Genomic DNA, 23032 nt, shown 5'->3' with positions numbered 1-23032 from the left:
CAGTAGGATGAGGGCAGCCCCGCCTGGGACAGCAGCCCCGCCTGGGACAGCAGCCCCTGCAGTCTCCCTCCTCAGCAGCCTGTGATCAGTGCAGCCATGGCTGGGCTGTCCCGCATGCAGGCCCCGAGATGTCAGCATGAGTCTCGTCTCCTCATTTGTACTATTTCCTTTTGAAACAGTTTCCAGTATCTTTTATCAGAATCACATGGAGTTTTCCTTCCAATGTGCCAAATTTGAGTTGCAGAAAAATCCAGAGTATCTCAGGAGTGTTTTATACTCCTGAGCAGTTGGTCAGATTTTGTTGAGGTCTTTCAGCTCCTTGTTCAGGTGCAAGAGGAGAAACTGAGACAACATGAAGCAGGCTTTACATTTGTTAGATAGATTTTAAAATTTTAATTTGTTACTCTTTAAATTTTCTTTTTTTAAATATTTATTTATTTACTTATTTATTTTTTGGCTGCGTTGGGACTTAGTTGTGGCACGTGGGATCTTTCGTTGCAGCGCGCGGTGCGCGGGCTTCTCTGTAGTTGCGTCTCGCAGGCTTAGTTGCCCCGTGGCCTGTGGGATCTTAGTTCCCCGACCAGGGATCAAACCAGCATCCCCTGCATTGCAAGACGGATTCTTAACCACCGCACCACCAGGGAAGTCCCTATTTAAAATATTTTAAGAACTTGGTTGAGGTATAAATGACATATTTTCTACTGCACATATTAACGTGTGTAATTTTATCAGCTTTAAGAGACATGTACACCGTGAAACCCCCACTGCAGCCAGCACACCCAGTGCTCCTGGAGGCTTCCTTCCTTGTGTGCCTTTGTAACAGCTCCTTGCTGCCCTTTTTGGCTTCCCTCAGACAACCGCTGATTTACTTCCTGACACTATAGATTAGTTTGCACTTTCTAGGATTTTATATAAATAGAATCGCCCAGCATTTACTCTTTATTGTCTGGCCTCTGCCACTCTGCAAAATCATTTCGAAATTCATCCATGTTCTTGCATGTATCAACAGTTCATTCCCTTTCTTGATCTGTTTCATCCTACAGATGCACCCTAGTTTATCTTTTCACCTACTGATGGATATTTGGGGTGTTTCCAGTTTTTGTCTATTAGAGGTAAAGCTGCTGTGACTATTCCTTTACAAGTCTTTGTGTGGGTATCTCCATTCATTTATTTGGGGTCAGTACCTAGAAGAAAACCTGGATCATATAGTAGGTTTATGTTTTAGCTTTTTAAGAAATTGCCAGACTGATTTCCCAAGTGGTTGTACCATTTTACATCCCCACTGTTAGTGATAAGAGTCCCAGTTCCGGGCTTCCCTGGTGGCGCAGTGGTTGAGAGTCCGCCTTCCGATGCAGGGGATGCGGGTTCGTGCCCCGGTCCGGGAAGATCCCACATGCCGCGGAGCAGCTGGGCCCGTGAGCCATGGCCCCTGAGTCTGCGCGTCTGGAGCCTGTGCTCCGCAACGGGGGAGGCCACAACAGTGAGAGGCCCGCGTACCGCAAAAAAAAAAAAAAAAAAAAGAGTCCCAGTTCCTCCACATCATTGCCGAGAATTGGTATTGTCGGTTTTTAAATTTTAACCATCCTAATAGGTGTGTAGAGGTATCTCATTATAGTTTTAATTGGCATCTCCCTAATGACTGATGATGTTTAGCATCTTTTCATGTGCTTATTTGCCATCGATATATCTTTTTAGAAGAGTCTGTTCCAATCTTTTGCTTACTTTTTAAAATGTGTTGTTTGTTTTCTTACTAAGTTTTGAGAGTTCTTTATATAATCTAGATACAAGTTTTTTATCAGGTTTACAAATTGTACTTTCTCCCAGTCTATGGCTTGTGTTTTCATTCTCTTAATAGTGCCTTTCAGAGAGCAGAAGTTTTTAGTTTTGATGAAGTCCAGTTTACCATTTTTTTCTTTCATGGATCCTATTTTTGTGTCATATCTGAGATATATTTTCCTAACCCGAGGTCATAAAGGTTTTCTCCTATAGTTTTATGTTTAGGTGTATGATTCATTTTGAGTTAAGTTTAATATCAGTGCAAGGTATGAACCTAAGTTCACTTTGCTGTATATGGGTGTCCAGTTGTTCTAGGATCATGTAATACAAAGACCCTTCTTTCCCTATCCAGTTTCTTTGGCATCTTTAGTGAAGATCGGTGGACCGCATATGAGAGAAGCCTGTTTCTGGGCTCTGTATGCTGTTCCACTGCTTTGTCTGTCCTTATACCGGTACCACACTGTCGTGATCATATATGTATATGTGTGTGTGTGGGGGGGGTTATATAATAGATCTTGAAATTGTGTACTGTAGTTTGTCTTCAACTCTTCTTTTCATTTAAAAAATTGCCTTAGCTATTCCAGTTCCTTTGTATCTTAATATATAGTTTAGAATCAGTTTGTTAACTTCTACCAGAATTCCTGCTGGGTTTTGACTGGTACTTCACTGACTCTCTAGATCAATTTGGAGAGAATTGGCATCTTAACAATACCGTATGTTTCAATTGATAAATATGGTATATCTCTCCATTTACTTAACTCTTTAAAAAAAATTTTCAGCACTGTTTTGTAGCTTTCAGTGTACAGGTATTGCACATATTTTGTTAAAATTATCTCAGAATAGGGACTTCCCTGGTGGCGCAGTGGTTAAGACTCTGCGCTCCCAATGCGGGGAGCCCGGGTTCGATCCATGCCACAACTAAAGGAGCCTGCGAGCCGCAGCAAAGGAGCCTTCCTGCCGCAGCTAAGGAGCCCACCTGCCACAACCAAGACCGGGTGCAACCAAATAAATAAATATTTAAAAAATGTGTACATTAAAAAAAATTATCTCAAAATACGTTATATTTTTTGATGCTATTATTGTACAAATGGTATTTAAATTTTTTTCCAGTTGTTTATTGCTCATCTAGAGAAACATAGTCGGTTCTTGCATATTGACCTTACATTAATTCTAGTAGTCTTTTTGGTAGATTCTGTAAGATTTCCACGTGTATGATCATATTGTCTATGAATACCATTTTACTTTTCTTTCCAAATTGTTTGCCTGTAGGAACATTCAGTTTCCTGGCTTTATTGCAGTGTCTAGGACTTGTAGTAACGTCAGTTAGAAATGTCAAGAGTGGACACAACTTGCCTCGTTTCCCATTTTAGGGGAAAGATCCGCTTTTCAATTTTTAATTGTGGTGTTAGTCATGGGTTTTTCGTAGATGCTCTTCATCAGGTTGGGGACGTTCCTTTTTTTTCCCCTAGTTTTCTGAAAATTTTTATCATGATTTTTGTTAAATGATTTTTAGAATGTGTTAAACTCATCACATGGTTTTTCTTTCATAGTTTGTTAATATAGTACATTTCATTGACTGATTTTTGAAGATTAAGCCAAAGGTGTGTTCTCAAGATAAACCCCACTTGGTTATGGTGTGTTACCCCTCTTACATATTGTGGATTTGATTTACTAGTATTTTGTTAAGGATTTGTGTCTATGTTTGAGATAAATACTGGTCTGGGATTTTTGTCTGGTTTTGGTATCAAGATAATACTCATCTCAAATGAATTGAGCAGTGTTCCTTCCTCTTCTGTTCTCACGTCAGTTTTGTGTCTTTGGAGGAGTTTGTCCGTCTTGCCTCCGCTCCGCAGGTTCCCTCATTGTGGGTTGGTGTGGGACCTGTGATGCTGTCCTGCCCGGTCCTAACACCAGCAGTTAGGGTCTCCTCACTCTTCATCTTAATCGTTCTAGCCAGAGCGTTCACTGGATTTTGTTTATCTTTCAAAGAACCAGTTTTATTGTAATTGTTTTTCCTCTATTGTTTATCTTTTTCTTCTATTGCATTTATTTCTACTCATATATATTACTTCTTTCCTTCTCCTTACTTTGGCTTTCCTTTGCTCTTCTTCTTCCAGTTTCTTTATTTTAAATCCAGAATGTGTTTATCGGGAGGTTTTTCTGTTCGTCTTGATTCAGCTGCTGCCACGCCTGCCCCTCCCACATCGTCTGCTGCTTTCGTGATGGCAGAGACGGTGCCACAGCCCCAAATATTTACTCTCTAGCCCTTTAAGAAAAAGTTTGCCAGCTCCTAGTACAGGAAAATAAGTAGAAAATACAGACAATTCACAAAAAGAAATGTAAAAATAGTTCTTACACATGATGTTCATTCAGCCTTTTTCGCAATTAGAGAAATACACATTGTTCGTGGGAATGCAAAGCAGCTCAGCCTCTCTGGAAGAGCAGTTGGTAAGATCTGTGTCTGTGCTTCCATTTGGACCCAGCAGTGCCAGTGTAGGAGTTTACCCTGAATGCACACCTCTAAAAATAAGGAAACACACGCACACGAGGTCGTTCATCGCAGCACTGTCTATACCTCCAAAATATTGAGAAGTACCTGTTATCCAAGCCTCTCAAACTGGTTGAATAAACCTGGTACATTCACACTGTGGCGGACCGCGCAGCTGCCAGGAGTAGCAAGAAGACCTTTATGACCTGGAATGAGGTGCTTTTCCATTAAGTGAAAAGGCGAAGAGTAAAGGAACGTTTATAGTACACCGTCTTTTGTGTGAGAAATAGGAAAATAAAGCAAGCATAAACCTACTATCTCTATAGAAGGAAATGCAGGAAGGATAAGCCAGAAAGCAGTGGGCTGGTTCAACCCGCAGGTGCATGGGGTGGGGTGGGCAGAAGGACTTTAGGAGGGAGTGACATTTCTTTGAGTTTATCTTTTTATATAGTTGTGATTTTTAGAAGTACGTTCTACACATTCAAAACATAAACTTAATGGATGGAAGGAAGGGAAAAACCCTAAAACTGAAAGGAATTGTAAGTAAACAAACCTGGTTGTATTTCCAAGAACTACGTAGCCACCCTTAAGAGGGTGAGGGGAGAGAGCTGACAGAGGTCAGTGATGGACACAGCACCCTCGGTCCGGGACGAGGCTGTGTAGGAAGCACAGAAAACCAATTCTGAACTCTTGTTCCTAGCTTTGCTTCTGTAGTGGTTTGGGTACAACAGTTGGAACTGATTCTGTATCTGTGATAGCACTGAGCGAAGGTGTTGGTGTTGGGAGCCAGGGTTCTCGCTGCAGAAGGAAGGCGCCCAGACGTGGAGCACAGCACTGGGGGCCCTGGCGTGGACTCGGGGCTCTAGGATAGAGACCTGTATCTGTTACGCGGCCCGTGTGCCCATGTGTATTGTATGTGTAGGGGGTGTGCATATCCATGGATACATACGTGTGCATGTGCACAGCATACGTTCTCAGCTCTGTGTGTTAGAAGAAGAAAGACACAGAGCGGCAGCAGTGAGCACACCGAGGCGCCAGGTCTTGGCCTTCAGTACCTGTCCCTCTCAGGAGAACCAGGAAGGGAGGAAGGAAGTCAGGCGTCAGCTGTAAATGTCAGTGGACTGCTCAAGCTGGAAAGTAATTCGGCAACCGTTGCAGTAAACCTTGCCTCTGGCAGAACGACCAGTGGCTGTTAAATGGAGGGAGAGCTGGGTGAAGATCGGGATACTCGTGAGGTCCTGAAGTGTCTCCTCTCACACTCTTATTGGTGGCACAAGCCAAAAATAGTACCGATAGTGGAGCCCTGCACGGCACATGGCCCGGGTGACAGAAACCTGCGTCTCCCGGAGGGTAGGTGGGTGTCCCGTGGGTCTGGACGTGATGCTCAGGTACTGCTTCAGCCAGGAATGCAGCATCTGACTTGAATCCTGAGAAAACCTCAAGCAAATGCAGGATGAGGTAAGTGCTACTTAATGATGGAAAGAACTGGACTCTTTCAAAGTGCTGGTGTTGTAAAGGACAAGGGAGACTGCTGACCAGGCCAGTGAGTGCAGCTCTCGATCGCTGGCCCAGCCCTGGAGGAGGGAGGTGCCAGTTGCCTCGCGGTGCACGGAGGTGGCTGGGGCTCCAGGCCTTGCCCTCGCCTCCTCTGCCAGAGCGCCTGCTTGCGTTCCCACGTGCCTTTTCCTCGGAGCGCTTGTCACCGAGGCTGGTGCCCTGTTCCACCAGCACATGTACGTATTTCTGCTGGGTTTTGTGCAGCAGACGGTGACCTGTTTGAGGGCAGACTCTTATCTGTCTTGGCTGACTTTACATCTCCCGGAACGGCGTTCCTTAATAATTATGGAGGACACCAGAGAGCTTTTAGCTTATGCGGGTTATATCTCTGTATATTTACCATATTAGAAATTAAAACTAAGGATTTTTAAAAATATTTACTAACTCATTTAAAAATAATAATAAGCTCATTATCTCTTAACATAAGTAGCACATATTTATGAAAACAGTTCTAATACAACGAGATGCCATGAGAAGGGTAGGCTTGTCTGCTGCGGTTGCTGGTCTCTCATAGCTGGCGAGAGGGCAGCGTCTGGGTGGGTTCCGTCTGCTGGGCGTCCCGCACTGTGTGGCCTCTGGAAACCTCCACTGTGCGCGTGTGAGAGAGGAGAGGGAAAGAGCAAATGGCGTCTATAATGTGATCCCTGAAAGGGTCTCGGGCACCCCCAGGGGTCCCTGGGCCACTCTGAAAACCGCTAGCTTAGAACAAGTTCTGGTTCCTGGAAGGCATTCAGTATACATTTGTCAGATGAACTAATAAATTCCAAAATGGCCATTTGAGGGGGCCAGCGCTTGGTTGGATTTACAAGTTCCGACGCACTCACGCGGGTGGTCTCTGGACCTGGGTTCCGCATCCAGCCTCAGTGCTCTCTTCCCGTGGCAGGTGTCCCCGTGAGCAGCAGAGTGTCCTCCAAGATCCAGCAGCTTCTTAACACCCTGAAGAAACCAAAGCGCCCTCCACTGAAGGAGTTCTTCGTGGATGATTTGGAGGAGGTGTTGGAAGGTGAGTGTCCCAACTCCGGCACACTAGTTTGTGCAGACAGGGCGGCCGTTACATCTGAGGACACAGGCAAACGTCCTTCATATGTGGGTCAGACCCAGACTCTGTGGTCATCGTGTGTGGTGGGGACCTCAGCATCACACATGACCTCGGGCTCTGTGTCAACAGCTCGTAGTTAAAGAGACAGCGTCTCTCTGTGCCTCTGGTCCAGTGGTTAGTACTTTGTTAGAATACATCTAAGATTTCATTTTACTTCCACGATTTAAATTTTTATTTAAACTTTAAATCTGAAATACTTGTCTTCCCGTGGTTTTATTTATTTATTTATTTTCCCCTTGGTTTTAAAGTATTATATCTTTAGCAAAGTTTGGGCTCTTTTTCAGGATTTTAGCCTCTCATTTATGAATGATACATATATTTAGAGAAAAAGAATATAGACTTATTTTTTTAATTACCAAGAAACAGAAAGGAGTATAAATCTGTAGAAAAGTAAGAGAAGTGAAGCCCCGTACAAGATAGCAGCGTGTGACGTGTGGCTGGGGCCTTGGGACACCAGGCCACCCGCTGCCCCCGGCCTTGCACCTCTGCTGTGCGGTAGTCCCACAGACAAGCTCTGGTGTCTCCTCCTACTTGGGGATTAGACATGGCTGTTAGGGCACGTCTGTGTAATCAGATCACGCCTTTCAAATTCAGAGTTCAATGCTATGAATGCTTTTTAGGAAGTCTTTCGTACATTTGGGCAAATCTTGATGACATATCCACTGGAAACGTAATAGATTTTACTTTATTCTTTTCATTCAGCGTGGTTTGAGCACCTAAACTGAAGTGGGGATTCTACTCTCATCCTTTACAAGTGGGGACACCTGCTTCTCAGGTGCCTTCTGGGTGAGAGCCTGGGGGTCGTTGTAATCCTGGGGTTACAGTAGCCAGGGTTCATCTTGACCCATGCCTAGCTCTCTTTCCACCCTTGCTCAGTTGGTCTGTGACTGTTACAACGATGGGGAAATCCGATAGCCTGCTTAGGATCGGTACTTTTACGGAAGAAGAGGATGCGGTGTGAAGGCCTAACGGTGGAGCGCGCGCCCGGTTCTGTGAAATGCCGCTTCTCACGCTCGGTTTTGCTTGTAGTGCAGCACCCGGACCCAGATCAGCCGAAGCCGGAGGGCGGCCAGACGGCGGTGCTGAAGGGGGAGCTGCTGGCTGTGGGCAGCACCTGGCCGCCGTCGCTGCTGGCCACCTTGCAGCAGTGGGGCACCACGCAGCCCAAAGCCCCGTGCCTGACCGCCCTGGATACCACGGGGAAGGCCGTCTACACCCTCACCTATGGCAAGTGTCAACAGAAAGCAGCTGGGCGCTGGCTAGCTGTGAAATATTACATGTCGTACAACACAGACGTGCAGCTTGAGGACCATGAGAGAACAGATTCCTGACAAGCTGACACAACTGGCAGGGAAACAGAACCTCGCCTCCCCCCAGGGGCCCCTCCCGGGCCACTGCCCTTCCCCCACCGGGGGACCACTTCCTGCCTGGTGGTTTCAAGAGTTCACATCTGTGTGTGCATTTCTGAACAGTGGAGTTTAGTTTTGTCTCGTTTTGAACTTCGGACGCGTGGCGTCAAGCAGTATGTGTTTTTCGTGTTTGGCGTCTTTTGGTTCCATTCTACGTGTTTACGTAACACGAATCGCATGCATTTGGCTGGACGTGTTTTCACGGAGCACTCAGCCCCGAGGCACTTTTGGCCCCCAGGCCGGCGTCCCCCACAGCCGAGGCCAGCGCCCTGCTGACCGCTGGGTGTGAGCCAGTCCGAGGTGCTCTGGGCTGCGTCTTGCTCAGCGTTGTCTGAGGTTCATCCCTGTGCTGTGTGCTGCGTGGTCAGTTCATTCTCGTCGATGGACGGTATCTCATTGTGAGAATGCAACGTCTGAGCTCAGCGGCAGGTGGGCGTCTGGGTTGTGTCCGCTCCGGGGCTGCTGCGTGTCAGGCTGTTGTGAACGTTCTCTGTGGGTCTGAGGTGGACGTGTAGGCGTTCGTGCTGCTGTGGGCGTAGGACTCGCACGTCAGCTTCAGGACGAGCTGGCGAGCTCTTTCCACCCCCCCAGCCCTGGGGGAGGAGTCCCAGCACTGGATACTGCCTGTTCCCGTTCGCCTTCCTTGAGGGAGCATCGTGGTGTCCGGTGCCTGGTGCTGAGGGTGCTTCTAATGTGCTTACTGGCAGCTTGAACACCTCGTTCTATGAAGTACCCAGATCTTTGGCTCATTTTTCTGTTTGCTTGCTAATGCTTTTTATGTTTCAGATACACACCTTTTGTCCAGTACATGTTTTGCAAATATCTTCTTCCACCCTTTGCACTGCCTTTTAACACTTTTAATTGTGGCTTTAGATGAATAAGAAGCCTTAACCTAGGCTTAGGTTAATGTAGTCTGATTTATCTGTTTTCTCCGTTGTTTGTGCTTTCTGTTCTGTGTAGAAAGTCTTTGCCAGACCTAAGGTCACAAAGGCATTCTCCTTCTCCGAGTCTTCTTCTGAAGACTCGTTCTACTTTTCACACTTGTTGTTATGATCCATCTACAGTTTAGTTTTGTGTATGGTGTGAACTTGGACTCATTGTCTCTCCTGTGAACGGAATTGACCCACTATCATTTGTTGAGAAGCAGCCCTTCCCCCAGATACGGCTTTGTCATCCGTCAGGTGAAAACTGTACTTGTGGGTCTGTCCTCTTCACCATCCGCGCTTGCTGAGTTGCTGGAGCTTTACGAGTCTGTGTTGGATGTCAGTCCTCCAGCTCTGCGATTGCGCCTCAAGATTTCCTTGACTATTCTTTTTTTTTTTTTTTTTTTTTTTTTTTGCGGTACGCGGGCCTCTCACTGTCGTGGCCTCTCCTGTTGCGGAGCACAGGCTCCGGATGCGCAGGTTCAGCGGCCATGGCTCACGGGCCCAGCTACTCCGTGGCATGTGGGATCTTCCCGGACCGGGGCACGAACCCGTGTCCCCTGCATCAGTAGGCGGACTCTCAACCACTGCGCCACCAGGGAAGCCCTCCTTGACTATTCTTGGCCCTTTACATTTCCAAGTAAACTTATTTATTTATTTTTGGCTGCGTTGGGTCTTCGTGGCTACAGGCGGGCTTTCTCTAGTTGCGGTGAGCGGGGGCTACTCAGCTACTCTTCGTTGCGATACGCAGGCTTCTCACTGCGGTGGCTTCTCTTGTTGCGGAGCACGGGCTCTAGGTGCGTGAGCTTCAGTAGTTGTGGCACACGGGCTCAGTAGTTGTGGCTCGCGGGCTCTAGAGCGCAGACTCAGTAATTTTGGCGCATAGGCTTTGTTGCTCCGTGGCATGTGGGGTCTTCCCGGACCAGGGCTCGAACCCGTGTCCCCTGCATTGGCAGGAGGATTCTTAACCACTGCATCAACCAGGGAAGCCCTCCAAGTAAACTTTAGAATCAGCTTGTCCATTTCCAGAAAAAAATCCTTCTGGGGTATTGATTGGCAGCGCACTGAACCCATTGTCCAGCTTGAGGCGAATCGGTGTCGTTGCATTTATGGGATCTTCCAGCTCATGACCCTGGAATATCCCGCCTTTGAAGGCCTACTTTAGTTTCTCTCAGTGACGTTTTACGCTTTTGAGTCCAGGAGTCTTGAGCTTCTTTCGTTAGATTTATTCCTATTGTAATGGAATGATTAAATTTTTTTCTACTCAATTGTTGCTTGTAAATAGAAATGCAATTGACCTTTTAAATGGTGACTTTGTATCTAGTGATCTTGTTAAAGTGACATATTAATTCTTTTTGGTCTATTAATGAGTAGTTTTGGACATCCTGTGCACAAGTTGAGCCCCTGTGGGCAATGACGGTGTTGTCTTGGCCTTTCTAGTTCTCACACCTTCGGTTTCCGTTCTTGTCTCACTGCACAGGCTGGAACCGCCACTGCAGTGTGAATCCTTCTCTGTCTTAGGTGGAAAGCAATTGGTCTTGAAGTACGCTGTTTACTGTAGCTTTTTTGCTTCTTTTATGGTAGAAATTCTTTGTCATAATGAAGTTCTGTTTCTAGTTTGCTGAAAGTTTCGCACCATGGGTTGGCTTTTTCTGCTTCATCGAGCTGACCATACAGTTTCTCTGCCCTCCTCCACTAATTTGATGAATTACATTGATTAATTTTCAAATGTAAAGCAGCCCTTGCATTCCTGGATTAAATCCCACTTGGCCAAGATATCTTTTCAATAAACGCCTGGATTCTAGTTGCCAGTATGCTGTTTGGGGTCTTCGCACCTGTGCTCGTTAGAGAGATGGCTCTGTAATTCTTTTGTTTTGTATTGTTTTTGTTTTTGTTCTGCAGTACGCGGGCCTCTCACTGTTGTGGCCTCCCGTTGCGGAGCACAGGCTCTGGACGTGCAGGCTCAGCGGCCACGGCTCACGGGCCCAGCCGCTCCGCGGCATGTGGGATCTTCCCAGACCGGGGCACGAACCCGCGTCCCCTGCATCGGCAGGCGGACTCTCAACCACTGTGCCACCAGGGAAACCCTGTAATTCTTTAAGAAAGGAGCTCGCTGCGCACTCATGAGTGTGCTTTGCTGACAGCCTCCACCTGGAATTCAGCTTCCGGGTGCGGGTTACACGAGGCATTGGGACCAGGCCTGTGTTCCATTCAGCACAGACTTCCCTTGTGAGGGAGCCTGCAGGGACTGCGGCCGGACGGCGTCACCCGCATTCACTGTCCCGCACTTCCCGGGAGCCCTTCTTGTGCCTCACTCTGCCTCGGTGCTTCCTGAAGACCCCAGCCTGTGGTCCTTCTCTCCTTGTCTTGCGTTTTAAGTCTGTATCCACTACACCCGTAAGACACCACTCACTATTCTTGCTTTTTAAGTCAGGAGTCGTGCCGTTTTTTCTTTCCTTTGCGGAATGTTCCTTCCTGCCACTCCGCGTTTCCCACTGTAACCTCTCCTGCTGGCCGTGGGACTGCCCGCATCTTCCTTTGTGAAGGCGGACAGGCATCTGTCAGCACTCTGAAGACTTTTGTGATATCTTTTGAGGAGTGAGATGCCAGATTATTGCTCCTCTCTGGATGAGGATGTGTCTTTTCCCCTGTGATGGCTTTTTGGCTTTGGCTTGCATCTGTCTTACTGTGATGTACATATTTAGCTGTTATGTTCTTTGAAAGTTTCCTGCTTGGGGTCCACAGGGCTTCGTAGATCAATGGAATGGTATCTTTCGTCAGTTTTTGGAAAATTATAGCCATAATTTCTTGATATAGTACTTCTTCCCCATTTCTCTCTCCTATCCTCCTGGGAGTCTGATTACATTTATATTAATACCTTTTCTGAGTCCCACGTGCCTTTTTTATATTTTGCGTTCTTTTTTAAAAAATTAATAATTGATTAATTTTGGCTGTGTCGGGTCTTAGCTGCAGCATGCGGGATCTTTCATTGTGGTGCGTGGGCTCTTCGTTGCAGCCCACAGGCTTCTTTCTAGTTGTGGCACGTGGGCTCTCTAGTTGTGGCATGCAGGCTCAGTAGTTGTGGTGCACGGGCTTAGTTGCCCTGCGGCATGTGGGATCTTACTTCCCCAACCAGGGATTGAACCCGCGTCCCCTGCATTGCAAGACTGATTGTTAACCACTGGACCACCAGGGAAGTCCCATGGCATCCTTTTTATATATATACTTCAGTTTGGAGATTTTCTGTTTTCCTTTATTCCCATTTTATAAAACTGGTGTGATCTGTGTGACCCTTTCCTCTTGTGGGGAGGTCCCCAACCATGGGTTTTGTCTTATGTGGCGACTTGGGGGCTCTGCCTGGCCTTTCAGAGGTTTCCACCCGCTGTGCATGGCCCCGAGATTCAGCAGACTCCTCTTGAAGCCCCAGTCTCCGCGCCCCAGCAGCAGCACTCCGAGGGGCGCAAGGCCGTGAGATGTTCGTCTCCTGTGGGTGCCAGACGCTAAGCCCCGCCCCCCCCCCGCTTTTGTAAGAACAGCTGCCGAAGGTCAGCTCACCTCCCAAGGGTTTCCCCAGGGGTCTTAACTCCTCTAGTTGTCTTTGCTGCTTCCGACAGATGGTTTTGCATTTTATCCAGTCTTAAGTCATTTTGGGTGCGAGTGCTGGTCTGCCACCACTGCTCTTTCCTGTGTGGAAGCAGAGTCTCTGACCTTTATGCTTTTAAGATTCATCCGTATCATTGTGTATAGTTGTAGCTCATTCATTTCTGTTGAGGAATGAATATTGAATATTTCAGAATATATGTCTCCATTATACTGTTGATGGACTTTTGGGTCATTTCCAGTTTTAATTGTTACCGACAGTGCTACCGGGAACATTCCGGTATGTGCTACCTGGTGTGTAAGCGTGCATTTTTGTAGGGTATGTACTTAGGAGAGGAGGTGCTAGCTAGTTCTGGGATTATGACATCTTTACATTTATCAGATAATTCTAGACTTTTCCAGTTTGCACTTACCTGATCAGTGTATGAGTCCCACCTTCTCCCTGTCATTGGCAGGCTTATTAATTTTGGCTAATCTGGTGAGAATATGGTGACAGTCGTTGTGGTGCTAATTTGCCTTTTCCTGATGACTAAGTAGGTTGAGATCTTTTCCTGTTTTTGATCATTTGGGTTTTCTCTTTTGTGAAGTGTTGTTGAATCTTTTGCACATTTTTATACAGGGTTATTTGTGGGCGTTTTGTGTGTTCTGGATGCCAGTCCTTGTTGGTGGCTTACTGTGCGCCCTGGCCGCTCACGGCCCTGCAGCAGGCTTCCCTCCTCCCCTCCTGGGCTCTAGCTCTGCTGTTCTCCCACCGGCGTTTAGACTTGCCGCCCACCTGGAGGGAGTTTAGTTTGTGTGTGTGGTGTGGGCCTGGCCTCCAGGTCAGTTCTTCAGGAAAGATGGCAGTTGTCCCTTTCTTGTCCCCTCGGTGCTACCTGTGTTGTAAGTGGAGTTGTCCACACGGGGGTGGGTCTGTTTGGGGTTTTTTGTTTTATCACGTTGATTTATATTCTACCCTTACGCCAATAGCACGCTCTTTTTTTTTTTTTTTTTTTTTTTGCGGTACGCGGGCCTCTCCCGCCGCGGAGCACAGGCTCCGGATGCACAGGCTCAGCGGCCACGGCTCACGGGCCCAGCCGCTCCGCGGCATGTGGGATCTTCCCGGACCGGGGCACGAACCTGTGTCCCTGCATCGGCAGGCGGACTCTCAACCACGGCGCCACCAGGGAAGGCCTTTTTTTTTTTTTTTAAAGATTTTTTTGTTGTGGACAGTTTTTAAAGTCTTTATTGAATTTGTTACAGTGTTGCTTCTGTTTTGTTTTGGTTTTTTGGCCTTGAGGCATGTGGGATCTTAGCTCCCCAACCAGGGATCGAACCCACACCCCCTGCATTGGAAGGCGAAGTCTTACCCACTGGACCGCAGGAAGTCCCAGCCACGCTCTCTGAATTGCTGTCACTTTATAATAGTCTTGACGTCCATTGAGAAAGTCTTCCTGTCTTGTCTCCTTCTTCCAGAATGTCTAGGCTTCTCTCGCCCTGGTATTTCAGTGTCAGTTTGTGTCAGGTGCCACAAACACACCTGTTGAGGTTTTGGTTATCGTTGCCTTGAGCAGTTTGAGGAAAATTAGCACGTTTGCATTACGGTGCCTTCTAGCAAATGGACATAATAGGTTCCTCCGTTCATTCAAATCTTTTGCAACCTCAGTACTGTTTTATAAGTTTCTGGGGGGAGACTTTGCATATTTTTTGTAACACATTTTCTTAGATATTTGGCATGTTTATTTAAATCTTATTATAAATAGTATCATTAAAATTTTTATTTGCTGTTTATTGATGGCACATAGATATTAAATGCTATTTGCGTATTGCTGTTATATCTGATAGCCTTGCTAATTTCAGTTATAGGATTCATGATATGTGCAGTCACGTCTTCTGCAAATAATGACAGTTTTGTTTCTTATTGTTTTACCTTCTCTGCCGCTTTCACCCCAGTCGCATTGGCTGAGACTTTCAGTAAAAGGCAGCTGTCCTTGACTTACTCCTGCTCTCTGAGGGAAAGCTTTCAATACCTGACCATTAGTTATGATACCGCCTGTGGAATTTTTAAAGATGACTTTTAACAATCACATTAAGGAAGTTTCCTTTCATCCCAAATTTAAGAAGGATTTTTAAAATCCTGAATGGTAAATTATTTTAGTTTTTTTCACCTTTATTCTGTTAATGTGACAAATTATGTTGATTTTCTGTTAAACCTCTTCGCATGGTTGCAGAGAGGTCATGATGCGTTTTTCTTTTTATAAGTATCTGGATTCAGTTTGGAAATCTTTACATGTTACAGTTACAGCTGTTAACATCTTGAGTTGACCTTTCTATTTAGGCAAAGGCAGCGGTGTTTTGAGTTGACTATTGTTCTCATTTATTTCTCAGGCCCCACAGTTCACTTATCTCACAACGTTGTGCCCGAGTTTAGACTATTTACAGCAAAGGGCGTGTGGTTGCCGCGTGGTTGCCCAGGGGTGGGGAGGGTGAAGGACGGCTCTGTCTTCCTGCGTTCAGCACCGCCCGCGCAGGGTGAGTGGGAGGGCTGCTTCCGGTTTGGGGTGGACTCAGGCGTTTCTGTCTTCCTCCCCCTCTCCCCCTGCCCTTCACTGTCCCGCGTATCATGTGCCGTGTTCCTCAGGGAAGCACCCACAGGGCTGGGCACCTTCAGGAGGGGTCCAGACGCTCCCCTCCAGCCACCCGTGGCTCTGCCAGGTTCCCTAACATCTCCCTGACTGTCTCCTCTTGAGTGAAAGCAGAGATGAAGATGGACCCACCTCATGAATTGTTGTTGTAAAGGTTAAATGATTTATATGCCACTCTTATAAGGGATATAATTGAGACACATTCAAAGACATGAAAGCGCATTCACAGTGCAATGTTGATTGAAAAAAGGGTGAAGTATGATCCCATTTCTTAAAAATTATGCATATGTGTGTGTGTGTGTGTGTGTGTGTGTGTGCGCGTCTGTGTGTATACATATATAACAGAAAGAATGCTTTTTTCAGCTGGCTTTTCTACATTCTAAATTTTCTATAATAAAATGCTGTTTTACTTTTCTGTTAAAAAAATAAATCTGTAAGTTGTTTTTAAGAGAAAACTTCATTGCAGCATTGTGCAAAATAATTATCAATTGGAAACTACCTGAATTTCAGCAATAGAGTAATAATGGGATGTTAATGGGATGTTATGATTGCTACATTAAAATGTTAATTGTTTCTTAAATTTTACATTGCTTAGTATTTTTATTTTATTTTAGGCAAACTTTGGAGTCGGAGTTTAAAACTAGCTTATACTCTACTTAATAAACTGACTAGTAAGAATGAACCACTACTTAAACCTGGAGACAGAGTAAGTAACCAAATGCACCTTTGTTGGAGTGAGTGAGAATGGAGACTAAAAATCTGTTTCATTGACATCAGTGTGCTCTCAGTTGTTCAGATTTACAGCATTAATACAAGGGATTTAAGTCAGCAATGAAAACATATTAAATGTGGAAAAAGTTTTTGTTGATGTAGGTAAAATGGTCGTTCCTTTTATTCTCCCTTATTGCCCCTTTCCTGATTCTTAAACCTCTTTTCTCTTTGACTTCGTATGTGTTGATTTTAATAAAAATACTAATATCAGATATTAATCAGTGCTACATTTCCAAAGCTTAAGTTTTGTGAAGAAACGTTGACCTTACTTTGAAACTCTGTGTGTTTTATATTCATCTCCTTCCCTCTTCCATGTGGCCAGAACAGAACTCAGAGGAGGCTTGGGGCTTAGTTCCTCGTCCTGCACTGCCCAACATGGTTGGCAATAGCCACAGGGGGCTGTTTAAATTAACCCAAATTAAATGAAATTAGAGTTTTAGTTCTTTAGTTGCACGAGCCCCATTTCCAGGGTTCAGTCACTGCGTGTGGCTGACAACTAACTACCATATTTGATAGCTCGGAGAAAAAACGATTCCACCATTGTGGGAAGTTCTGCTACACAGCACTGCTCTAGGCAAACTGAGCCAGACTTGGGGAACCCTGGTGTAGCGGGAGGTCCAGCGTGGTGAAAGCCAGCATACTCAGCCGTGAAATCCCCAGTGAGAAAGGTTGCCTGAGGTCAGGTCACCCAGCAGGGCAGCTGTAGGTTGACAGGATGGTGTGGGGTTTCAGACTGCTCTCAAGTGCCTCAGTCTTTAATGTGGACCAGTAGCCAAGGACATTTATGGACCACGAAACTTCAACATGAAAGAGCACAACCAAAGGGCAAAAAATGGGGAAAAAAAGAAAAGGGGAAAGTGGGGGGAGGGAGGGAGGAAGAGGAAGCAGACCTACTTGGAGGAAAGCTAGATACAGAAAACAGTTTTTTTTTTTTTTAAATTAGTCTTAATATCCCTGGAGATCTGAGGTGAAGATATTGCTCCATAAATCAACAAGAAGATGCTAGTGGGGGAGACCGAGATGGAAAGTAGGAAGGAAAAACGGTGCAGGTTAGACTTGATCAAGAAGGCCGACATCTGACTAATAGGACTTCCAGAAAGAGAAGGGGGAACAGAGAGTAGAAAGTTTTTAAGGCTAATGATGATGCAAGACTACACCCCGGAGCGGGGGGTGGGGGGGGGGGTGAAGGACCGGCAGGCGGTGCGGGGACCCCCACCGAGGCGCTTACCCCAGTGCTGCGTAGGGCAGGGTGCAGGAACCTCGCGGCCTCCTGGGGAAAGTGGGCTGTGCACAGAGGCCAGCAACCCCGGGGGCCTCAGTTTCTCAGTGTGGCACTGGGGGAGACAGCTGTGCTTCGGAAGCCCAGAGGGAGTGCGGTCTTCCTGGGCAGTTGACGGATGTGAGGGTGGGGCACCGTTCTCAGACAGGCAGGACTCAGAAGACTGGGCTCTTTCTTGGGAAGCTCACAGAGGGAGCGCTCCCACATACGAGTGAGTGGTCCGAACAGGAGAGCCACCAGGGTGGCCCAGGGTGACTGCGAGCTGCGGGCGAGGAGCAGCCGGACAGGACCAGAAGGGCGAGGCCCCAGGTGGGCAGGCTGGTCAGCAGCTGGTGAAACCCAGGAGCTTACCTGACTGGTTGGCTATTTAGAAATACTATTGACAGGTTTGACACACCCAGCGGGGCGTTTCCGAGCAAGCTGGCCGGTGCACACAGAGGAAGGGAAGCCGGTGAAAGAGACAGTGGCTGTCACCACCAGAGAGAAGGGGCACGCTTGGCTGTAGGAACGTAAACAGTACAGGAATGATTCCTTATGATACCTGGCGGTTTAGAACAAACCTCTCGGAACCCCTGACTTATGTTGTGCTTTAAAATGATTCTAAGAATCACAAATTTCTTTCTCTTGAAGAAAGTTCTTGCAAGGACAAGGACTTCCAGATACTCCGTTGACTTGCAAGTGAATCCATGTAATTGGGTTAATTATAAAGGATTGATGAAATCACAGTTAGCGATTGATTTAGTGATTGGAAATGAATGGCAAGTTCATCCTCCTGTGATAATATACTTTATAAAAGTGAACAAACACAACCTTTGTAACAGATTCTCTAAGGACATGTATGTTCTACCAGACATCCAGTCTTGAGGCTAAAGGTCACAGTTCTTAATCGTGGGACAAATGCTATTAACACCAACTTTCAAAGGAGACCTTTGCCGTTTTCAACAAACTTATTAGGAACTTGATTTCCAGTCCTCAAGTACAGAATTTTGATACAGATACAGCTTAAATTTTGTCTTATGAAGTACAGGGTTATTAATTATCCAAAGCCCTCGAAGGCCCTGTGTTGATGGTCCCCTCAAATACTATTCTGACTTATGTAGGTTTCGAGCACACTATTATTACAACATTTGGGACTTAGAAAAACCTCATCCCATAAATGGCTTTTAACTTAACCAGACATTATAAGAAATGGGAATTGGGATGATGGGAGAAGAGAAAGGTGGGGAATGAAGAGGGCTCAGTGTTTGTCTACAGTAACAGGAAATAAAACACATGTCCAAATACCTTCACACGTAAGACACGGCAGTGTGAGCATAGTATCGAAAAAGATGAGAGCAGTTGGCAAAAAGAGGATATAAAACATGTTAAAAGTGGCTGTCTTGGGGAGTGGGGAAGGCTGATATGGGTGTTGCTTTTCGTTAGTACTTTTCGTCATTTTGATTCTGTGTTTTAAAACTTTTTTCATAAAAATAGAAATGTAAGGTGAATGTAATAGAATATGTAATTTAAACAGTGGCAGCATGATGACCAGGTGGGAGCAGGGGGTGGGCCCCCCGTGGAGACTCTGAGAGGGCAGCTGTAGGGGTCTTGCGGAGTTCTCTGCCCACCACCCTCCTCTGTTGATGTTTCGGTCTTGAGTGAAGGTCTGTCCAAGTAAAACGTTGGTGTCAGGATTTTTTCTTTTGGAAGACCTTTTGATAGACTTTGATTCCTGGTTCCCTCCTCATGTCCAGTTGTTTTTCACCTGGGCTACTTGATGGTGGGTGATGGTCCATCGCGTCCTTCCCTGAGTCGCTGCTGCCCAGATGGTCAGGGTGGACGGAGCTGGACCTAGACCCCGCGGGCAGACCCAGCTGCGCTTGCCTCTAGCCCCAGGAGTTTAACATTATTTTGTCGCGTGCGAGGTAAAGACCGTAACCTAAAGACTGTGTATTAGAAGTTACATGGCTGCAGACACTTAAGGACCAAGGGTTAGCACTCAAAGTAACGTTTTCTGTCTCAGCAGCAGGCATTCAGATGACTGAATTATTCACCAGTGGATTTCACGGTTTTCCTTTGTACTCTCGTAGGTGGCACTGGTGTTTCCTAATAGCGACCCTGTCATGTTCACTGTTGCGTTCTATGGGTGTCTCCTGGCAGAGCTGGTTCCTGTCCCCATCGAAGTGCCACTAACAAGAAAGGTAGCAAGCGCGGTGCAGGCCCCAGGTTCACGGTCTCTGAGGCTGCGTCCTGAAGTCCACGTGTCCATTCGCAGGCCTTAGTCTCCTCACTCCAGGTGCCGTCTGGAGCCGGGGGACAGGCCGGCGGGTCTCAGAGAGATTAGAGCAGCTTCATCTCCAGACGCTCCTTTTATGTATCTCGCTGGTGACAAGGGCACTGGAACAGCTGTTGGTGGGGCCAGTATCACTTGCTTGAATTTCCCAACAGAAACTAACATTTTCTCCTCCAATGCATAGAAGTTGGGATTTGATGAGGTTCTGTTAAATCATTTCTCAAAATGGTGTGTTTATTGATAATAACTTTCATTTCTTGGGGATAAGTAAATCATTACAGAGATGTCTTTTAGCTCACTTCTAAGTGATAGTTTTAAACATATGACATTCTCTTGCGTTTCTGTTCACTTCCATAACAGCGAGCAGCTTTCATCGCTGACAGATGACTTCTGGCCGGGGCAGGGGGCGGGTTGCTGGTGTTCTAGGTAGCTATTACATTTTAGGTATAAATACCAGTAATCTGATTATTGAAGAATAGATCATTTTAGGAGTAGATTCAGCATGTATTTTAGAAAATCATAGTTTTCTATGGTATCCCAGTGTTCAGGCAGTTGTTCACATGAGCATTATCAGCAAGAAATATTCAAGAATCCCAAAGGTGAAGCTTGTGAATAAAAGCAGTATATCCCAAAGGACAATATATGATGAACAGATACTCGAATACCAGGATTCTTAGGGTAAAACTAGAGTTTGTAAAATTTATAAGAAGAAAATGATAAAACTCTACTGAAGGACATATTCTGTGTGGAAATAATTAAGATTGCTAAAGGTTAGGCCTGCCCATATTAATCAGTAAATTTCAAACACAAATCAAGTGTAAATTTCAATGCTGTTATGTTTGGAGTTTATTAAAACGGTATTAAATGTCATTTGCAAGAAAAACGTTTGAGAAATTAGCCCATTACCCAGAACTTTATATGTCATGGCAGAAAATATATCTTTCAAATTTAAAAACAATTGTATTTTGTTTGGATGAAAACATAGTATATACCTATGGTATATACCTACACAGGGCTGAATTGTCCTAATTTTCCACGGGCTGAGAGAAAGCGTTCTGCTCTGTGTGAGCTGAGCACCTCTGCCTTCTCTGTTTCTGCAGGACGCTGGCAGCCAGCAGGTCGGGTTTCTGCTGGGCAGCTGTGGCGTCGCCCTGGCCCTGACCACGGACACTTGTCAGAAAGGCCTGCCCAAGGCCCAGACCGGAGAGGTGGCGGCCTTCAAAGGTGGGCCTGTGGGCGGGCAGCATGCGGCCCAGTTCTCTGCCAAACCGGGCCCTCGGGCGTCCTTTCCTGTCAGTGACTGTTACAGAGACGGAAGGGCCTTCAGGAAAAGCAAGGCCGTGTTCTAGGCCTTGGGGAATCTTGCTCCTCGCCTGGGTCAGGCTCTCGACCTGTGCTGTCCAGCCTGGGGGCCACTGGCCGTCAGACATAAGTTCATAAAGGTTCAGTGAGGCGAGGCTCCTCAGCTGTCAGCAGCTCGGGCTGCACGTTGGGCGGCAGAGGCGCCGTTGCGGGGAGCAAAGACTCCTGACCCTCGCCTCTGCCGTGTCCCTGTCTGCACCCTCACAGGTTGGCCCCCCCTCACCTGGCTGGTGATCGACGGGAAGCACCTGACTAAGCCCCCCAAGGATTGGCACCCATCGGCGCAGGACGCGGGGGCCGGGACCGCCTACATCGAGGTAGCCACCTCGCCTGGCGAGGCTGAAACAGACCCCCGTGTTCAGGGCTTGTTCCCCGAGTGTAGCTCCTGATGCTTAGATCACAGGCAACAGCTTCTGTGCTTTGCCTTCACCCCAGAAAGATGAGGTGTCTTGTGGGAACTCACTGAGATCCTCCCCTGGGGACCAGCCCGCGTGCCCTGTCGCCCTCGGTACCTGCCCAGGGTGACCCGACTTCAGCTGAGGGTGTCACCTCGAGGGCCTGGGCGTGAAGTGCGCTCCAGTTGAACCGATGGTTGGTGAAGGGGGACGGCCTCCAGAGACATCGCCTAACGAGCTTGTGCTTTTGAAATCTTTCAGTATAAAACCAGCAAGGAAGGCAGCACCGTGGGGGTCGCAGTGTCCCACGCATCCCTGCTGGCACAGTGCCAGGCTCTGACCCAGGCATGCGGCTACTCAGAAGGTGAGGGTGTGGGGCGGCTCTCCAGCCGGGCACAAGGCACCTGGACGCTGTCCGCGTAGCATCTGCTGTTTAATCCAGGTCGTGCGGCTCGCGAGCTCGGGGCCTCTGCTCTCCTGGACAGGTGGAGTTTGGACATTGGCGTTACAGAGCGTGAAACCCACTCACTACCCATTGGTCTGTGCCCAGTGGGCTGAGGGGCAGCGCATTTTGCATTTTCTTATCGGGGCACACTTTTTCGTACTGTTTTCTGTGGCTGGCTTTGGCTTAAGCTGTCACACACTCAGATGTGCCAGTGGAATATTTGTGGTCAGGGCTTGTCTCTTGGCAATGTACCGGCAGCTCCCCCTTTACTGTGAAATATCAGCTATGTAACGTAGAGAACTTTACTTCTTTCCACTAAAATACTGGAATTGAACAAAACTAGGAAGTAAATTGAGTGGTATGTGTAAAATCTGAAATATCAGTGTTTAGAAGCAAGGGCTAGCTGAGGGCACCGGGCAAGACTTCGGTAGACGTTTGGAAAAGGATTTTAGGTGTGTTCAAGGGCCTGCGTAATTTTTTTTTAATTCTATCAAATCAGGTCCCCCGGTTTTCTTTTTCTTCAGATCCAGTGCTAACCATACATGTATCACCTATAACTTGGGCTCTTTAGCCAACAAGGGAACGTGTGTACAGTATTCTTAGCAGAATGCAGCAGCATTTCCTGGCACACAAACCAAACTTCCTATTCACGGTTGGGTGTTCCTCCTGTGGGTGCGCCTGGCAGCCCCAGGCTCTGTCCTCTGCCTGAGCTCTGAGCTCAGGGCTGTGCTGGAAGCGGCCCTGGGACCCCAGCTACCGCTGCGCCCTACAGCACGCTCAGCACAGCCTCTGGGAGAGAGAGTGGGCAGGAGGGAAGGAACATCTCTGAAGGGAAGTGACACGGGGAGCCTGTGACATTTCCCGGGGCTGCAGGATGACGTGAGAAGTGGGGGTGTGCGGGCGTAGGGTTGAGAGGTGAGAGACCCGCCACGGTCCTTCATCTCCACATCCAAGCCTGCAGCCTCTGGAGTGTATGCTGCTCCCTGTGTTTCCAGATTAGTGATCAGCAGATTCTCCGTTTTAATCCACAGT

General features: G+C 47.0%; 1 protein-coding gene across 12 annotated transcripts in view; it reads left to right on the top strand.

Annotated features, from left to right (window-relative positions):
- DIP2A (disco interacting protein 2 homolog A) overlaps positions 1–23032 on the top strand; it is a 92358-nt gene that overhangs the window by 32025 nt on the left and 37301 nt on the right. For 11 of the 12 annotated variants that reach the window (XR_003792432.1, XM_029215341.1, XM_029215340.1 and 8 more), the window contains 7 exons: positions 6705–6824; positions 7950–8147; positions 16091–16182; positions 19596–19706; positions 20899–21022; positions 21368–21477; positions 21817–21919. Coding sequence is in view for 11 of the 12 variants with exons in the window: in XM_029215341.1 (XP_029071174.1) it covers positions 6705–6824; positions 7950–8147; positions 16091–16182; positions 19596–19706; positions 20899–21022; positions 21368–21477; positions 21817–21919 (858 nt within the window). In the remaining variant the exon portion in view is untranslated. The remainder of the gene's footprint in view (positions 1–6704; positions 6825–7949; positions 8148–16090; positions 16183–19595; positions 19707–20898; positions 21023–21367; positions 21478–21816; positions 21920–23032) is intronic. The other variant, XM_029215339.1, reaches the window with a different exon arrangement.

This window comes from Monodon monoceros, unplaced genomic scaffold, assembly GCF_005190385.1.
Source record: "Monodon monoceros isolate NGI ecotype Baffin Bay Population unplaced genomic scaffold, NGI_Narwhal_1 Super_Scaffold_11, whole genome shotgun sequence".
Taxonomy (NCBI): Eukaryota; Metazoa; Chordata; class Mammalia; order Artiodactyla; family Monodontidae; genus Monodon; species Monodon monoceros.
Note: the sequence above shows the minus strand (reverse complement) of the source record. Positions and strands in the feature narration are given on the sequence as shown.